The 19776-nt window shown below is 40.6% G+C and overlaps 2 protein-coding genes and 3 long non-coding RNA genes across 12 annotated transcripts; 3 read left to right on the plus strand and 2 right to left on the minus strand.

The window, feature by feature from the left end:
- Nucleotides 1–305: 305 nt before the first annotated feature.
- LOC124672487 lies at nucleotides 306–1100 on the minus strand. The gene is made up of 4 exons (XM_047208707.1): nucleotides 778–1100; nucleotides 630–689; nucleotides 495–557; nucleotides 306–407 (listed from the first exon to the last, which is right to left on the minus strand). Exons 1-4 carry the CDS (start codon nucleotides 985–987, stop codon nucleotides 306–308), a joined length of 435 nt encoding a protein of 144 aa, XP_047064663.1. The 5' UTR covers nucleotides 988–1100.
- Nucleotides 1101–1261: 161 nt separating this feature from the next.
- LOC124670560 lies at nucleotides 1262–1929 on the minus strand. The gene is made up of 3 exons (XR_006992566.1): nucleotides 1803–1929; nucleotides 1632–1724; nucleotides 1262–1298 (listed from the first exon to the last, which is right to left on the minus strand). It is a non-coding gene; the product is annotated as an uncharacterized LOC124670560 (long non-coding RNA).
- Nucleotides 1930–4226: 2297 nt separating this feature from the next.
- Nucleotides 4227–11304, plus strand: LOC124676393. Of its 8 annotated transcripts, XR_006993608.1 has the most exons (11): nucleotides 4227–4329; nucleotides 4656–5405; nucleotides 5513–5651; nucleotides 6570–6611; nucleotides 6854–6950; nucleotides 7131–7238; nucleotides 7550–9431; nucleotides 10249–10334; nucleotides 10428–10523; nucleotides 10611–10901; nucleotides 10997–11304. It is a non-coding gene; the product is annotated as an uncharacterized LOC124676393 (long non-coding RNA). The 8 variants fall into 8 exon arrangements; XR_006993604.1 differs by having other exon boundaries at nucleotides 6570–6950; XR_006993605.1 differs by having other exon boundaries at nucleotides 6854–7238.
- Nucleotides 11305–16297: 4993 nt separating this feature from the next.
- Nucleotides 16298–17272, plus strand: LOC124672488. Its single transcript, XM_047208708.1, has 5 exons — nucleotides 16298–16386; nucleotides 16478–16798; nucleotides 16878–16974; nucleotides 17042–17158; nucleotides 17243–17272. Exons 1-5 carry the CDS (start codon nucleotides 16304–16306, stop codon nucleotides 17270–17272), a joined length of 648 nt encoding a protein of 215 aa, XP_047064664.1. The 5' UTR covers nucleotides 16298–16303.
- A 286-nt stretch (nucleotides 17273–17558) lies between these two features.
- Nucleotides 17559–18443, plus strand: LOC124670041. Its single transcript, XR_006992375.1, has 2 exons — nucleotides 17559–17735; nucleotides 18270–18443. It is a non-coding gene; the product is annotated as an uncharacterized LOC124670041 (long non-coding RNA).
- Nucleotides 18444–19776: the final 1333 nt, after the last annotated feature.

The following is a 19776-nucleotide window of genomic DNA, read 5'->3' on the forward strand; positions in this document are numbered from 1 at the left end:
TTAATAAGAAAAATACAAATAACCTAAGACATGGATGCAACATGAACATACTGTTCATTTACCTCTTCCGAAGGACGACATCTCTTCTTTGAGGACATATGGCTTGGAGTCTTGTTTTGAGTCATTTGTTTGTGCACTCTTCTCGAATTTTCATCCACATTGTCACCGCTCTTTCTCATCTATGAAGAAATAAAAATAAAAAGGTTGTAATGTTGAGATTCAGGAAACTAAAGTTGACAATGCATTCTTTTAATTCCACAAACATTAGATATCATGATTTCTTAATAGATAACCAAGTAGATTTGTCAGCGAATAATCTTTACCTCCTGTTCTTCAGAAAAAGGAGTTGTTGGTGATGATTGTCCTTGATATGAGAATTCATTGCTACCCTGGCAGTCAGGATGATGCTTCCATACAATGATAAAGTTAATAAAATAAGTTGCTCAGTAAGCATACTTTCTCAGGTCCACCATAGATTGTAGTAATAAATGTACCTTTATTGTATCTTTTGGTCTGCTCACCAAGCGTACTTGCTCAGGTCCACTAGCATGAACTCTCTACAAAAGTGCAATATTAAGGAAGAGAATTCAAAAAGAAAACTAACACATGTCTGGTATATTAGCAAATACCTTTCTTCTATTTTGTGGTACTTCCGGCTGAGATTCATCATTGCCTTGGCGGAAATTGGCCTACAGAATTAAAAAGTAGTTTCAGTACATTATTTATGTTAATGTCCAAAAATAAAATTAGCATTGCAATTTTTATAAGACCACATACTTCATCCTGGTTTCTAAATCCTTCAATAATTTGGTCTTGCTCTTCTATGCGTTGGTCCTGCTCTTCTATACGCCGCTTGAGCTTTGCTATTTCCTCCATAACATCACTCTCTCCGGCATGTGATGACCCATTTGTTGTAGTCATATTGATGTTCTTGAGATAGCGTGGTAACCGACCATAAACTTGGTTAGGCACTGGAAGCAAACCCATGCCATGCACTTGTCCAGGCTTTTCTTCCCCCAAAATTGTATGTAAGGCATCACCTTTCCATGCAACTTTTCCATGGTCACTCTGTGCTAGCTCTGGTTCGTTATGTATTAGCTTTTCCAAGTTAGCCTGTAAAAGAAGAATAAGGCAAAGGCATACGCTACTTATTAGACTCAATGTTAACTTGATCTTGTGCAATAATTTAACTTATATTAGCCTACCACATGTTTATTTCTTTCTTCATCTTTTTTTCTATGAGTCGCTAAATAAACCTTCACTCTATGTGGTTGTTTCTTTTCAGGATCTTCTTGTCGCTGCAAAACAAGTAGAAAAATATTAAAAATGATGGGGAAAACTATTACACCATTAAAGAGACAGAATATAAGCTGTTCATATTGATCAATTGAGAAGAATGGCTGAGATCTGACATATGTTCAAATCTAACTAATATACATGGATACAAAAAGTTCTAAAGTCAACACAATTAGATTGATCACGGCTCATAACATTTTCTTGAGTTTAGCAAAGAATTGACAAAAAGACAGAAACGGCACTATCCAGTTTAACTTGTAAGTAGTGTGTCCCTTAGGCTTAATTGGCAAGGCATTGTCCCAGATGTATGACATGTAAAAAAAAAGATTACTCACAAGGTCCTCAGCCCAACGAGCATAACTCTTTGTACCAGCTGTATGAGATGTTTTCACAGATGCTCGGCTAATTTTGTTCTTCTCACTAACTGCCTGTTACGATAAAAACATTATGACAATGCAGTACTTAACAACACCACACAGTTCAATAAAAAATGATCGAAAGCTTACCCTTCCTTCTTTGGATTTCCAATAGTTGACAAGTTCACGCCATTGGTCGCTGTCCACATATTCTGGACAAAGCTTATACAGAGCTTTTCTTTTTTTCTTTGCATTAAAGAATTCCTTCTTAAGACCAGCCTTGAATTTTCTCCAATCTCGTCCGATAGTTTTTAGTATCCACTTATCACATTGAGCAGGATACAAGAACTTTGTCTGGATTTTAAGAAATAATGAACAAATGTAATCAGTTAGGTCACCATTGTATTTATACTAGAGCACACATAGGGAAGTAAAATAGTATGGTAGATAATATAACTCTATTTTTCTTCTCGTGTTATATTGGAATACCTGTACACACTGAAGTATTGTGTCAGCCCCACCATCCTTCTTGACATTACGCCAATCCTTTTTGTCAAGTGGGCAATAGCCCCCAAGTCTAGCTATTGTGCCAAGAAACTTCCCTAGGACTCCACCTTCATCCCCGATAGGCTGGCCAAGATTATTACATTTTACAACTATGCGTGCTCCATCTGGCATGTTCCAAACAGCTGGCAGGGAATGTGCTCCACGTTTGTCAACAGCTTTATCATCACCTAACATTTTGTTTACATTAGTATTAATTAAATTAAGGAAACAGATCACCCTAAGTACTTCAAAAGCATCGAACAAGTAAGGAAAGTTAGCCTACTAATGAATTGATCAAGAGCATGAATCTATGATGACAAATTCCATTCTCGGGTGTGATTGTGTGTATTCAGATTAATTAGAAAAAATGGATAAATGTATACAAAGCTAGGCAGTTTAAATAAGTGGAAGCCAACTTAGATTGTTGATACTTTGTAGTTAGTATCATACCAGTCATATTATCGAGGTTGTCATCTCGCTCGGTAAGATGATCCTCCTTATCTTCCAATTCATGTGTCTCAAGGAGCTCACGTGATGACCGAGATTTCTCACTATTGGCGAAGTCTCCATTGGCGTACTGAGCACGGCTCTGAACCACATTCAATCTTTTTGATTTATGCACCATTGCTGCAATTAATTCATACAACATTTACCCGTTAATTGCAAGTATAGAGACAAAAGTGATCTGGGCTAAACATGAAAATAGACTGCAAGCTAAACTCTACAGAAACAAAGTAGTAGTTGATCTTAAGTTTGTAATTACTTTGTGACTTGACCGTCCTAGTTTGTGTTGCTCCTTCAGGGAAGGCATCCTCCTCCTCAAAGCTTGTAATGGGTCCATCATCCTCACCATGAGGTTCTGATGGAGCAACATCAATGTTGGCCCTCTCCTTATATACATACAACTGTACCCTCTTCTCCTTATTGTGCTCAGTTATCATTTTCCTCACATGAGTGTCATTATCGATGTGAACTAGATGGCCCCTGCCACGCGGGTATTTCTTCCTGTAGTAGAGGTAATCAATCCCCGAGAAGCCAACACCTTCAATCAAGTTGACCAAGTCATAAAAGGAGATATTGGTCCTGTCCATTGATGCTTCAAGAACTTTATGGTTTTTATTCTCATCTTCATAGTACAAGTTAATGTTCCAAATTTCCATGGCCATCTACAGTAACATGGATGTAAGAAATATCAGCACCAAACAAATCTTAGAATGAATGGTATGAATGTGAAAAGCAAGAGAAACCATATACTGATTTAAGAATAGTTGAACAGTCATGATCATTGACACGTTGGGAACACATTCAACCATGCAATCATAAGAAACTATAACTAAGGGTGCTCAATTAGTTGATCTGGATTTGATGTGGGGTGCTACTGTATGTAAGAGAGAAATTATTGTGTCATATCTAGAGTTACACACATTATTATTTTTTAACAAAAACGGGAGGGAGAGTCCCATATATGCATTAATTTATCATTGATAAAAGATCGTTCGAATAAGAATTTGAGAGTACAGCCAGAGAATTATACAATGAAGGTGGGGGAGGACATCAACGATGCGTTTTGTAGTGGAGACGGAACAAAGTACAGAAAAGGAGGATATTCAGTCTGACCAATCTGTAATCCATTTCTAAACAAATAGTAAAAAAGAGGCATTCACATCTAACGTTGTATATGATGCCCCCCATAGGGGGCCTCACAGCGATTTGAGAACGTGAACCGTTGGATCTTTCCATCAGTGCATCTCAGCTGTCCATTTTTTTTCACCGCGTCCGTATAAAAGGAGCCCCCACGGTGAGAAACCCTAGCCGCCAGGCCCGCCATCCCTCGTCCCCAATCCCACTCGCTCGTCTCCCCCAATCCCCTCTTTGCTCGTCCCACTCATCTAGGCAGGCGGCGGCGGTTCCCCGCTCGCTCCTCTCCCGCGAGCCACGACGCCCTCCTGGGCGACGGCGGCGAGCGCGCGCCTGGGCGACTGCGGCGGGAGCGCGTGCCTGGAGACGACGGCGGCGAAGGCGGGAGCCCTGCAGATCCGCCATCGTCCGCGTCTTTCGCGCGCTCCGCCCGCGGCTATCTGCGGTTGCGGATCTTAGCCCATGGTTGTGCTCTGTTGTGGATTGGATTAAGGTGAGGTCCTGCTTCATCGAGGGGATTTCGTTGCCGGCATTATTTGGCCCTATTTTCCCCTTTTTCCAGTTTCTGGGGTGAGGGTGCTGCCTCTTTTTGGTTCCTATCTGTGTTCTCAGTGGTGGCCGGTGCTTGGATTTGGTTGAGGTCAGCGCGCATGTTTCTTTAGATTTTTTCGCTCGCAAACCCGCCCATGGCTGCCCTCATCCTTGGTTTGTTTTTTCCTAATTTAGTTCCTTTTCTCCTGTAGGTTAGGGGTACCGTCTCTATTTGTTTCTTTTGCTTCTTTGATTTTTCCCCTCTTCTTGATCGTGTCTCTGGATTAGGGTGCAAGACGCCACTGGCGATTGAGCGGGCGAGCAGCTGCAGGCGCCATGTGCGTGGCGGCTGATGCGGGAACATGAGCAGTCGAGCGAGGACGAGGATTTGCCAGCCAGCCGGAGGCCACGATCGACATGTACAACGGCGGAAAGGCGGCCATGGTCAGTTGGGTGGGATGCGCGAGAATCTGCAGCGCGACGGAAGTGCAGCGGCCAAGAATGGAAGCGCCTTTGGAGATGAAGGATTTACTCCATATCTTCGTTTCATCCACGTCAAGCTGACCCGTAAAGGAAACCCATGCTCTTACCTGAGGATTCAGTCCATATTCAGGTGCGCCCTTTCCTTAACGAACTATGGAAACTCACTGAGTCATTGTGAATAATCACAAAATCCAAAATCCTGATTTGGCATATTAAAACTTGTGTGCACATCCTTCTTATTTATGGGACTGTGAATATAGAACAACATTGGAGCTGATATAATCATGGCTCTTGACGATGTTGTGAAGACCACAATTACTGGCCTCCTGATCTGATCCCCTTGGCTGTGTCCACTGTTTGCCAAAGTAAATTTGTAGCGAGAAGCTGCTAAAGAAAGGAGAAAAGGAACATACCGGCCTCGATCTTTTATTTAGGTAGGCAGCTAGAGCCTAATGTATGAAAGAGGAATTAGCATGAGGCAGCGAAGGGCATAGCATCTCCGCAGATGGAGAGAGAACACAAAGATTTTTTTGGCGGCGCTATGCAAATTATCAGGTTGGAAGTACCCATTCGCGGAGTTTGTCTGAAAATTAAGATGAATGAGTACTGAGAAATGTACTGAATATTTTGCTGGCTCCCAATAATTTTTTTCCTTTTCTCAGGCAATATATTAACATATGATAATTTTTTTTCCACGAAGAGTGCTTGGACCTGGTCTTATGTTAGAAAATTCTTAGTTTTTGGTCAGATCTGGATCCAGTGGGCATGCCTATCAGCGTCATCGGTTCTCCTTGTCTTTAGGTCAGAAGTTCGGCTCTGAATCTTGATTACATTTTGATTATTTCTCTGTTTTCGCATTTGATTGCATGATATATATGTGTGTGATGACCTGAAGATTGGATCAGTTAGTAGCATATGAGTGCATTAAAAGGATCGAGAATTGGATCAGCCTAACTGATACTGAGAGTGACACCATTGTGGAAGATGATCCGTTGTGGTTGTTAAATTTTTTTCTTGAATGATTCATATAGGCTGCCATGTGAGAGATGATTCCCGTGATGTAGCTATCCAGCATAGAATAATTCTATTAGCATTTTGTATATTAAATCGTGGGAATTAAATTTTCAACCTACTGATATTTTCTTATTTCATTTTGAATATCTCAATTAATTTTCATATGAAACCCATTGTTTAACATTTTGAACTTTATTTATTGCTATTTTGAACAAATTGGTTCGGTATATAAATTTCATTTTTGTAGTTTGCAAGTACATAATTTTATTAGTGGAGCTTAGAAGTACTTTTGCCAGCTCTACGACCGTTTCCTTTCTTGAGAAATAAAAATAGGCATTATTAGTGCTCTGCACGGGTTTCAAGCATATTTGGAGTCCTGACGTGTGAATATATGGGTCAGGTGATTTGCAGTAGGTTATTCTATATTGCATTTTGGCAGATGCTACTTTAACATTCAGATTACCGTGTTCTCTCTTTTTCTTTCTCATTTCCTTCCGTGCAATACACATGAGAACTGTTGGTTCCTTTTTTTCTGAGGAGAACCACATGTTATAATATGTAAAGAGACAAAGCTAACTTGTTTGGTTCAATGCATGAAAGAAAAGCATTCATTTCATTGAAGTTCATTTTCTTATGCATTCTCTTCATAATTAACGGAGGGAGTATTTCTAAAGGACTCTCATTTTCTTATATATGAAAATGCAGACTTGCTTTCAAGATACTCGACTAGGATCTCTTGCTAATGAGGTGCAGCCTTTCCTCTCTGCCTGATCATGTACTTTGCATTTATGTGTGTTGCCAGGCTGTCCCTTTCTTGAGGCTTTACTATTGGATTTCAATATATGTCTCTTTTTCATTGATTAAGTTGATACAAATAACATTGATTTTGTGTCTACTTTTTTGAAGAAATACTCTCAGATTGCTTGAAATGATGGGGTGGCTGACCATTTGCATATTCTGCAATTTTCTTTTGATTTGGATATCTGCAGTACTTCTCATTGTCTTCTTATATCGTCACTGTGATGGAACTAAATACCACTCGCACCTGTGTGCACGTCTGATGTTTTTCTGCATATTATGTAGCTGGTAATACTGACCAAATTTAATCGATAGTTCTACTTGATATTATGGTGCATTCTCATTCATCTCAATATATATCATTAACTGATGTTATGACCCATCTTGTTTGATGGTCTGGGCTATTACCTTGCTTGCTCCAGACCCATTTGATTATTGTCTGACTCCTAATTTACTATTGTTTATCAGGGTTCAGGCAAGTACCTAGCAGATATGGGTCAAGTGATGATGATTATGCGGATTCGGATGACACTACACCTGAACACCAAATTATCGGTCACCTGTTCTGCATCTCCGGTATTCTAATAAAGCTACCAGTAATCCCTATATTGCATATATAGCGTGAGTACGAACTAGAAAGGAAACCTGGGTTCATTGACATCCGTGTCGGTATGGTAGTACATGCACTCAATTAGTGGATCCTAGGTTACAATGACATTTGACTGATAAACCTGTTGGATACTCGCTTACGAGTTTGTTGAAAATAGGAAACTGGAGAGTGCATCTTAATTGTGCTTTAGTTGGTTAATCTGTGAAATTAATTTGTTCCCCGATTCTTGCATTAGTTAATTGATCAACTTTTTAACTTGAGTGTGATTTAATATCAGGGTCACATATGGGCACAGGACCTGTTACAACAAATACTTCACCACCGGGCTGGAAAAATTTGGGTACATTCTGGACAATGTAAGATGTTGAATGACAATACACCCGTATTATTTTGGGTGTTATGTGGTGTCAGATTATGCGAGCATCGGAATTTTGAACAAAAATAGTGGCCTTAGGGTCCTCATAATGGAGATAATATCCAGTCAAGCCCGGTCGACTATGCGAGCCCTCGGTTCTGAGGTAGCTCCATTATTTGTGTGCCTTGCTTTTCTTGTCCATGTTGCCTTGCCTTGATGGTATGAACCCAGCCATATGGTATCAGGATGGTCTTAATTCTATTATGGGTTTGATTTTTGAGTATAATTTTATGATTAGACCTAGGCCTGAAACTATTAGAAGAGTTGTTCCAGATCTAAAACTATTAAAAGAGCTATATATGGTACCTATTTCTGGGAGCAGTGAGGTTCCTGTTTCTGTTCCAGGTATGAAACTATTGTCGTTGATGCCATTTATTTAAGAGCTAACCCCATACACAATACAATTTTAGATATGAAGTTTTAGTTTCAGTTTCAGGCTAAGAAAATGAACTTTTGTTCATAATATGTTAGCAACTCTAAAACATGGAGAGTTGTTCATCGTGAATTTATCTGAATAAAATGAGGCATCTAGCTTGGGTTCATCTAAAAAAGTACATTATGATGCTAATAACATAGTACAGTTTATACATTGTTTGGATGATGCTTGCATTAGAAAATTCATGTGCATCAAGGAGTTCATTTCTTGGATGATGTTTGTGCTGAATACCATGTCACACCACAAGAGCCTGAGGCCGTGCTGATTGTTTGCCTTTTTTGTTTCAGACAGCTAGGCATTACTAATTTTGGTTTATGAATCACTCCCTCATCTAATAAAAAATTCCTGGCTGTTTTGAGATAATTTACACATGCAAATTTCATGGACATGATCTGATAGAATCAAATAGCACTTCATGAAGACAGGCTTGTTTCATGTCCTAATGTACTTTCTATGCCAAGTATTTTACCCGCTGAATTCATTTTGAGTCTTTCTGTTGTAGTTGTAGCACTTCATGAAGACAGGCTTGTTTCATGTCCTAATGTACTTTCTATGCCAAGTATTTTATCTGATGAATACTTTTTGAGTCTTTCTGTTGTAGTTGTACCACTTCATGTTGTGCATGATACTACTGTAGGACAATGATGATATCTTCTTGGCCATGTGATCTTGACTTGCAAGGTTTAGGAAATTCACTGTGATATTTTTACGATTTTAGAACCTCGATACATCCCATCTCTCTCATGATATCTACACCTTCTCCTTCCATGAAATTTACTTAATTTGGAAGAGGACACATATAAAATCTGCTAATCGGTGAAATATTAGACACGCATGTCCAGAATTAAGCAGACAATTCTAGATATTCTTGGCTATTTTTGTTCTGGTAGAAATAGATAAGCCTATCCATTCTGAAATGTACTTGGCACAAGGAAATTCTTTTGATTAAAGAAAAGTTTCTGCCTTATCAGAGGTCTACTTAATTTTTATCTGTTAGTGGTAGTATTTTAAATGTAACCGAGTTACTGCTGAGTTCATAATATTTGGAAAAATGTTGAATGCTTATTTTATCAGCAACAACTTCTAATATGCACTCTTTGTAAGGTGTTCACGATATCTTGCATCGGCACTTGAGCCAGTACTGTTCCTTTGCTCTATGTATCATCACATTTGAGAAATTTTCCCGGTTGATGTCATGGTGTTACCTTATTGGTATGCCGACATGGGTTGTGATTTGCGAGGAGAGACCGAGACAGAAGGAGAGTTGGGTAGAGGAAGGGCAAGGGAGGACATACCACGATCTGCAAGGTAACGATTCCCATACAGTCGGACGATTTGTGTCATTTATTCTTTTGCAACATGCTTATTTTCAAGAATAACTAGGTATTTTTTCGCCTGCATGTATTGATTTGCCCCATCATTTGAAAATATTAGTTAAACTGGATGGTGTTGGCTGTTGATTGAGTATTAGATATAATTCGCTGTGATTCACTCGTTCAATGCTCTGCCCCATAGTATGTTGAGGCTAGATTTTCATTTAATATTCCCTCTTACACAGTTCGCTAAAATCAAATAAAGAATTTCCATCATCTTGGACTGCATCATTGAATTGGAGCTTACATGATGTAGTCTTTTCAGATGATTTTGATTTTTCCCCATGTTAGATTTTGGATTTATGTTACCCGTTCATGCTTTGACTATTCTATCATACTTTCATTTTTTACTTAACTGATTGTTCAAGGTATTTATCTTTATGAATCAAATTAGTTACTAAGATGGATACATCCTTTAGGTGTCATACCATAGTTGAAAAGGTGCATAAGTTCAGAAAACAAATAATAAAAAGGGTACATGTACAGTACCATGATTTGTGGCATATAACCATCAATTTCAGAAAGCGTCCATGGAACAAGGAAGCAAAGGATTTGTGGCATATAACTATCATGCTACTTGAAAACCTAATCATGGATCTTTTGATCCATGTAGTCGATGATGGGGCCCCCACTAATATGTAGTTGGTCTGTATAGTCTACTGATTTGGCACACCAAGGGGAAATGCTTTGATATTTATTGTTTTTCCACTCGGTATTACATTTTTTATCCATCATCCACTCTATGATTACAGTACCATGGAGGCTGATGATGAACATGCGTGTGGACCCCTCTTTGTACCTATGCAACATCCTAGGCTTCTTTGGCTTAGATGAAGGAGTATATCTCCTTGTACCCTTCCATATTATTTTTCGCTATCTTCGACTACTATTTTTTTACATGCCGTCCATTGTTGTGTTTGTTTCCGAGAAGGAAGACTTTTGTTGCCGCTCCTTTCCCCTGCCCACGCTGCAGCTAATCGAAAAGAACGCAGCCTGATCATTGGTTCAAACCGTTCAAGGTTTAAAGGTGGTGTTATCATCGCTTCCTAACACATTGCTTTTCATTCTTCTTGAGATGTTCTGATTAATTGTATTTATCTTCCTTTCTCTCCAGGTCATGTTCTACATGTTACGGTGCCTTCGGTTCGTAACGGTGAAGCCAATGGACATGCAGTTCAGCTGGCGGATAACATATTTGGCAAGGATACACCACTTGTCCCAGAAATAGTTGTCGAACATTTGCCTATATATGCTAAGTGATAAAAAGTGGGTCATTCTTCACTGATCACTTTTGCATATGTTCAACATGAATCGACAAAAGATATACATGCAGATATGGAACAAACCCTATGGAAGACGTGACCAATGCAGATGGCAAGAAAAACATCACTTAATTCCCTCTAAGGTGAGTTTCAGCCTTTCATGTGAAAATGATGTCAAGTCTGTGTTGCTTACCATTTGGTTGGACTTGACGTTGATTGTTCGTGATTTGCTTTTCAGGAGAGTTGCCTAATAGGTAGCACAGGTCACCAATAGCTGTTTTCTTCCTGCTATCTACGTGCCGTGGGATATTAGAGTTATGTTCCTCTCTTTTGCTATGGTATTGTGCTATGAATCAAGCGTCCGATGCAATGGTTGTCTTCTGCATCTCTTCTGGGTTGTGCAAAGAGACATGTGTATATTCATGGTTTACTACCTGTCTGCTCCGCTCTCATTTTTAGTTCTTTGTAGTTTGTACTACCTCTCATACTCTGTTTGGAGAAAAGACTTTCTAGGTGTGCTTAAAATTTATAAGAAATGGATTATCATATTGGCAGCTAATTTTATCATCATTATATACGAAATAGATATTGGCATGAGTTTCACGGGATCGTGCGCCAAGGCGCACATTTAAATCTAGTTTATTAGTGAGAGTACGCGATGCATTCACCTTAGAACTGGGACCTGAGATCTGGAGGCGAGTGCTGGATTGGAGAATCGGCAACACAACCTCTGCAGTTTTCTCGCGGGATGTAGTCCTGCACCTTTGCGCTTTGGCCGGCGGCGGCGAACCAGGCCGAGGCAGACGCGCTCCTATTGATCTGTACGTTGAGTGATTTGGTGAGTTAGGGGCAAGGGCGGGAGGTCAAGATCGACATTGCTGGAGATGTACGGAGTAGAATGGAGGGCGGCGTGGTTCTCAAGGGCGGTGAGGCCGGGGTAGCCTATAAATAAGGGATTTTTGTTAAGATAGTTGGAGGGAATATTTTAGCATTACCGCGCAGATAGAGTCAGCGGCAAAATTTAGATTTAGGCAATTTTTGTTGCCCAGCGGAAGGAGTTAGGCGGCAAAAAAATTTGTTAGCGCCAATTTTCTTGCCCGCGCATAATTTTCAGTCTAAGAGTATCTCTAGCCGATCTTCTAAAATTTAGAGAAGCAAACGGCCCCAAGATAATTCATAGAAATTAACTAAAACTTGCACATAATTCATACATTTCACACGTAGTTCATACAAACAAACTAAACTTAACCAAAAATTTAAACTAAAACTTAAACTTAGCGGCCGCCGTTGCCGCCACCTAGTTGTCGAAGACGGAGAAGTCGAGGCCGTCGTCGTCGCCGCCTCCTCGGCGACGAGCTCGGGGTTGTTGCGGCGGAGGTTCGCCATGTAATCCTTGCTCGCGCGGTCGACCTCGAGGCGTTCCCAGGCCTCGCGGTCCTCCCTGGTCGACGGGGGGGGGGGGGGGGGGTTCCCTCGGCCGGCGGCGGTGGTCCCTAGACGACGGTGGTTTACACGGCAGCGAAGCTTCTTGGGCAGCGAGCTGGTGATGGCGTGGTTGTTTGGCGGCGGGGCGGCGAGATGGGGCGTGGCGGTGGAGGCGATCCCCTCTTGCATGGCCACTATCTGGTTGTTCATCGGCTCCGGGATCATCATTGATCCTGCTGGCCTCAGTTCGTTGCCCACGGTAAGGCGGCGATAGTGTTCTTATGGATGTGGTGGCGCGCGTTGGTGGGCGGTGAGTTTGGTGGAGCACGATGCAACCCTCATCCTTGTACCTGTGCGTACCGGGGAAACCCTAGGACCAGTCCGGGCATCAGCGTCGTCGCGTCACATCCCTTATTGGAGGTGTTGCTTCGTACGCGGAGCATCAGAGTGCTAGGATCGCGGTGGGAATTCTACGGAGGGCGCAGGCGCGCAATGGCTACAAGACATCTTTGATTTCGTCGATCCGACCTTTTCGACTTGTTCCGGATATAGTGTAGCCAACGACGAAAGTGACGCCCGTGGGTGGCATGAACCTTATTGGGGGGTCATCGTGGAGTTTTGCTCCCGCATTTCGCAGTTTGCTCGGGGGAACCTCAAATCCTTAGTATCGGGTGATGGATGGGTTGTTCGCGTCCTCCTTGGCATGTTGTTGCTGCTGCCCGAGGGCGTTGCATGCAGTTTGGCAACGATGATGCGTCGAGCAAAGTTTGGATCACAGCTCAGGCTTCGGTAGTCGGTTGAGCATGTCCAGGTGGTGACGATGGCAACAAGTTGGCATGCTTTTTTAGAAGACTCAGTCGGCGCAAGCCCAACATATTTCCCTTGGAGAGCTTGTTGCCAAAGTCGGAGATGTCTCTTGTTCACCTGTGTGGCCGACTGTTGGCATGTGGCTAAGTCGATCAGTGGTTGTGCCCAATATTATTGTGTTCCATAACAATATTGGTGCATTTGTATCGCTTTTGGCCGGTTTGCTGCTAATTAACGGACCGCTATCTTCTTGTTTATCAACGACGGTGGGAGGGTTAGACACCTCTCATCAGCAAAGACAACTAGACCTAAAATTGTATTAACTTGCACTAACAAGTATTTTAAAACCTAAGAAACCATTATTTATAGAAAAATAATAAGAATATTGAATTTTGGAAACACATATGATAGTAATATGTATAAAATTGTATAGAAATACGATGTCATTGGGTGTTCATACAAGAAAATAAATAAAAATAAAAAGTCCACTACAACAAAATCCGTCCCCAAACTCATCTACTCAGGGCACCATCCCCACTGGCCGCCGCGTGAAATCTCCCCCGCCGCAGCGCATCTTCCAGCCGTGGATCGGTGGAGTACAACACCGCTCTGTCTACGGCTCCTGCCTCCGTCTACATCGCCACCGGCGGGATCCGAGGGCGCTTGCCGCCCGCTGTCGACGACGCCCCCGTTCACGTGATCTAGCGAAGGTTTCTACTATTCTGCATAATTTTTTTAATTCAGATTAATGCTGATTCGAACATTGTAGTTACGTATTAGAATCTGCACTTTGCCTGCCTCACGCAGGCGCGAATCCACTTGGGCAGAGCTGCCGGAACCGCTCTCCTCAGTCGCTATTCAGCAAGAAGCGCAAGTACAAGCTGGCTGCCTGATCTATTAGGTAATACATAATCACACGGGATATTAGATTTAGGATTGCCACAAGAACGTATTGCACCTGCTTGCTTTCTCTCTCAATGGATTTGCTGCAAAGATTATAGAGCAGATTATGAGTGCTATAAGTAGTCCAAGATTCTCCACGGTTCTTTTTTATTAACTTCTTGGAACAACACTGTTATTTCTATGTTAGTTAGAACTACACGTTTACAATTTCCATTGCAATAACTATTTTCACTATTTTAACACACAGTGAAATCTATGGATTTAGAAGCTATTAAGAGGTTGCTGCGATCACCTAGACCAAGTGATGAATACTTGGCTGGGGTAAAAGGTTTTCTTTATTTTGCATACATGGGGAAAAAAGCAGATTCCAAGATTCATTGCCCATGTGTTAAATGTGTCAATAGGCTTTTACTGAAACGGGATGATGTATATGCTCATTTGGTGTGTGATGGAATGCTACTTGGATATACTGTCTGGGGTTGTCATGGTGAAACTGCAGCATACATCAGCGCCTGCAAGCGGAAACGCTCAAAAGGAGAAAGAAAAAACTTAAACTCTAATATGCACCAGCTAGTTCATGATGCATTCGGGAACATAGATAATGGACCTCCAGTGAATGACCGCGATGACCCAAATCATCCAGAGCATGGACCAGATTCTGAAACCCAAGCTTTCTATGACTTGTTGGGAGGTGAAGATGTACCTTTGTGGAAAGGGTGTGAGCTATCAAAACTTTCTTTCCTTGTAATTCTGTTCCACATAAAATCGACTAACAAGTGGAGTAATAAATCTTTGAATGATTTGCTAGCAGTTCTGCAACAAGCAATTCCGGATGGTAAGAATTTACCTAAAACTTTTGCTGAGGCTAAGAAGATCATTGGGAAGCTTGGGCTTAGTTACGAAAGAATTCATGTTTGTTAACAAGATTGTCAGCTTTTTTGGAAAGAAAAGGAAAATGATGACTTCTGCTCTATATGTGGAAAATCAAGGTGGAAGAACAAACCAGATAAGACCACACTAACTAAGAAAGAAAGAAGAAAGGCAAGCCCTAAGAAGGTGTTACGGTACTTTCCAATTAAGCCACGGCTTAAGAGACTTTTTATGCACAAAGAAACCGCTACAGCATTAAGATGGCATGATGAGGAACGCACAAAGGATGGTGCATTGCGACATCCAGCTGATTCAAAGGCATGGAAAGACATTGACTCTAAGCATCCACACGTTGCGTCAGATCCTCGAAACATTAGATTTGCAATGGCGACTGATGGGTTCAATCCGTTTGGGATGATGAGTTCAAAACATAGTTGTTGGCCTGTAGTCCTTATACCCTATAACCTTCCACCATGGTTATGTATGAAGGCATCTTCAATTCTGCTTACCTTGCTCATTCCTGGTCCATCTTACCCTGGAAAGAACTTTCATATATTTATGAAGCCAGTTTATGAGGAACTAGTCGAGCTCTTTCTAGTAGGAACACGGACATATGATGCATCTCGAGATGAGATGTTTGATCTTTACGCTGTTTTATTGTATACTGTGAGCGACTACCCTGGGCTAGCGATTGTTGCAGGATATAGTATCAGTAGTGACTTTGGTTGTTTTCCGTGTCGTGATGAAACATGTTCTAAACGCCTCCAACATGGGCAGAAGTACTGTTACATGGGGAATCGCCGGTTTCTACCTCCAGATCACGAGTTTCGCTTTGATGCTAAGTCATTTGATGGGTCTGAAGAACATAGAGTACTGCCTATTGCTTATACACAAACTGCAGTTCTGGACCAGATAAAATCAATTAAGGACTTTGAGAAATCCAAAACCTGGAAGTGTGAAAGTGGCTTATTCTCTTTGCCCTATTGGGACACCAATTTACTCCGTCACAATCTAGATATCATGCACATTGAGAAGAATGTATGTGAGAATATATATGGTACACTTCTAGGCATAGATGGCAAGTCTAAGGATAATTTGAAGGCACGTCTGGACCTACAACAAATGAACATAAGGAAAGAGCTGCATCCACAAAAAAAGCCTAATAACAAATATTATTTGCCTGCTGCTTCTTATAACATGTCTAAAAAAGGGAAGCAACAATGTTGCAAGGTTCTGCATGATATAAGGGTTTCGGATGGGTTTTCCGGAAACATATCAAATTGTGTAAATGTTCCTCAAGGGAAAATTTCGGGCCTAAAAAGTCATGACTGTCATATTTTAATCCAACAACTTCTGCCACTTGCTCTACGATATCTACTCCCAGATAATGTTACATCTGTGTTGTTTGATCTATGTGGATATTTTAGAGAAGTGAGTGCAAAAGTTCTTTACATTGACGATCTCGAGAAGTTGGAGGAGAGAATCGTAATGACGTTATGTCGCATGGAGATGATATTCCCGCCAGGATTTTTTTACTGTTATGGTACATTTGGTTATGCATCTAGCAACTGAGGCAAAAATAGGGGGTCCCGTGTGCTACCGTTCGATGTGGTTTACAGAAAGGTATGCTAGCTTCTTACAGTGGGGATGCATGCTATCTTTGTAGAAAAAGATTGTTTAACAAATTTCGTCCTTCTCATTTTTGTTTATGCAGATATCTAGGTAGGCTGAAGTCAAATGTTCGCAATAAAGCTCACCCTGAAGGATCTATAGCTGAAGCATATTTGGCAGATGAGTGCATGACATTCTGTTCAAGATATATTGTTGGTTTTGAGACCAAACATAACTTGCCTTCACGGAACGAAGATAGTGAGGAGTTGGTTGGGCGTTCTGATGTTCCACGAAGATCAACTTTATTTCCTCATGCTGGAAACCCAGTTGGAAATCCTGGGAATTATGTTTTAAGGGGTCTAGAGAAAGTACAAGCGCATAGATATGTATTGTTCAATTGTTCTGATGTGAACTCATACCTTAGGTAATTCCTTAAGCTTCTAGATTGTTTGATAAGTAACTTTTCCTACCTAATTAGACATTTTTTGCAAATTAAATTGCAGAGCACATGCTGATGAGATGACCCATAGACGCAATTTAAATGTAGATACTATCGAGAGGACCCAGAACGAGAAGTTCCATGAATGGTTTCGAGCTCATGTAAGTGCCATATTTTGCATGCTCTACATGTACCACTACATTGATTTTAATATGCTTCTGATTGCAGATCAAGAAACTGGAGAAGGAAAATGGTATCAATGGTATAAAAAATGATATTAGATGGCTGTCCCGGGCCCAGTTCATGCAGCAAGAAGATATCGCGCTTTCAACTCCAGAGGCTTTCGTTTTAGGCCTAAACGCTTGGATAAAAAAACACAAAATAGTGGAGTCATGGTAACCGCAAAAACATCTCGTTATGCGACAGCAGGAAATGCAAATCCAGTTTTACGTGATGTGACATACTATGGGAGGGTAATTGATATTGTCGAGCTGAACTATTCCGGGCAATTTTCCGTGGTGTTGTTTAAATGTGAATGGATTGATGTATTTTCTGAAAAAGGGATACGGAAAGACAAGTATGGTTACACACTTGTGAACTTCTCACATCTGATGCACAAAGGAGATAAAATTGAGCACGAGCCTTTTATTTTCCCTGACCAGGCGGATCAAGTGTTCTATGTGGAAGATGAACATAATCCAGGTTGGTCTGTGGTAATGAAGCAGCCCAGGGCCTAGAGATGTGTATGACATTGGCGTTGAAAGGGCAGTAGACACAGAAACGGAGCCATTCCATGTTTCACACCTGGGAGAGATGTTCAAAAGAAAAAACAACAACCAATATTGGGTTAGAACAGATGTCGAGGGGACATTAGTGGATGCTAATATTGCTTCAAGCAAGGAAGAAGGTCAGAACAATGAAGGTATGTGCCATGGTCATCTCTTCCCTGGACCATGAAGATCAAGATGTTAAATCTCTACAGTAGTATTATGTCCTTTTCCCTCCTTCCAACATAATATATGATCCCTTCAACAGGCATTCCATTTATACTAGCGCTATATCCAGTGTGTATCTTTTATCTTCAATATAATTTCGTTTTCCTTGAGTTTTCCACTATAACATGGTATGTACATGATATCTCAGCTGATCTGGGTTGTGCCATCACAATTAATTGCCGAGAGCTGCAATCTGTTATGTTATTTCCTCCTTCCCTTGAGTATTGTCTAACACAGTGACATACATGCATGATTCTTTTTTTTCCAAACTAGTAGGACTTGATTGGTTGGTAGCTACAGTGACTAGATACATATAAATGCCATTGACTTGCACATTGTTATGTTTGGGCTACACGGTAACAATAGTTGCCATTCTTGTAGTCACCGTTGTGCGAATTCACTTGGTGTAGAATTCAAATTGAATTTAAAAGTTCTAAATCCTTTTCATTTTTTCTACACAGGTTGTGGCGAAGAAGTAGAAACCTAATCCTAAAGTATCTGTTGTGAAGGCAGAGAGGAAAACTTGCAGCAGACATACCAAACCTCCACCTTCCATTGCATTAGTGCATATATTTGGAGTTAATGCTTAGTCTTTTTACCAGAATTTTCAGTTGGAATAAAATGAACATTTTCTATATGCTTCCTATTAAACATGAATCTACACAACATTATGCCTTATTCTTACTTTTTCTATTAAATATGATGGTCATTTTCTATACAACACCCTTAACACATTTATCTTACTGCAACTATCAGTATTGCCGAAACATGATTCCTGCAGCAACGTGCGGGGCATCATCTAGTTTAACTAGTACTTGGACCGGTCAGTTATCCCCTTTGAATTCATCTGATTATTTTTGTGGTGTCACGTAGCATTGTTGTTCAATTGCACTAAACTGGTTGGGTATGCCATACAATGAGATGTTTTTGTGCATATTTTGTTGTTTGTACCCGGTAACCATGTGTAGTGCATATATATTTTTTCGGATTCAGCACCTGCGAACAATATATTTTTTCTCACTTTTTTGAACAATAAAAGGCTATGGTTGTGTAGCGGACATAGCAACTTTCTGATTTAATTAGTTGCGGAGTGATCTACCGGACTATTCCCTAGATTGTAACAACGATTATCAAGTACCATTGCACTATTACTCTAGTGCATAAAAAGCTTTGTTTGACACTTGAACCAAAGACCAATATATATCAAGTAAGATATCAACGACCATGCACTATTACTATCTTTGCTGCAAGAAAGACACATATTGTCATTTTGGTGGTAACATTTATTTTGCACCTTATCCTATGTGTTACAAACTTGTTACACTATATTCCTCCTGAGCTATGTGTTACAACCTAGTCACACTTTTTCAATCTTCGCCAATTATATGTTACTACCTTGTAACACCTTGAATAATCTGTTACAATTTTGTAACACTCTTCACATCTCTCGTACTTTGTGTTACAAATTTATCGTGGACACAACTGGTGTGTTACTAGGATTTTATGGAGTAACACAAATTTTCTTGTGTTATAGGAATGTGTTACCAAACCTCTGTATTGTTGTAGTATACAAGAAAGTAATTAAGATAAATCTAACCACAACCTTAAACTCTGAGATCCTGCTATCCCTCCTGCATCGATATACCAACGGGGTTCGAGTGCTTGTCACTCCGGCAACCCCACAATTAGCAAACGAATACAAGATGCATTCCCCTAGGCCCATAAAGGTGAAGTATCATGTAGTCGACGTTCACATGACACCACTAGAAGAATAACACCACAACTTAAATATCAAACCATTAAATATTACTCAACATAGTTCACTACTAACATTTAGACTTCACCCATGTCCTCAAGAACTAAACGAACTACTCACAAAACATCATATGGAACATGATCAGAGGTGATATGATGATGAATAAAAATCTGAACTTAAACCTTGGTTCAATGGTTTCACTCAATAGCATC

Source organism: Lolium rigidum, chromosome 7 (assembly GCF_022539505.1).
Source record: "Lolium rigidum isolate FL_2022 chromosome 7, APGP_CSIRO_Lrig_0.1, whole genome shotgun sequence".
Lineage (NCBI taxonomy): Eukaryota > Viridiplantae > Streptophyta > Magnoliopsida > Poales > Poaceae > Lolium > Lolium rigidum.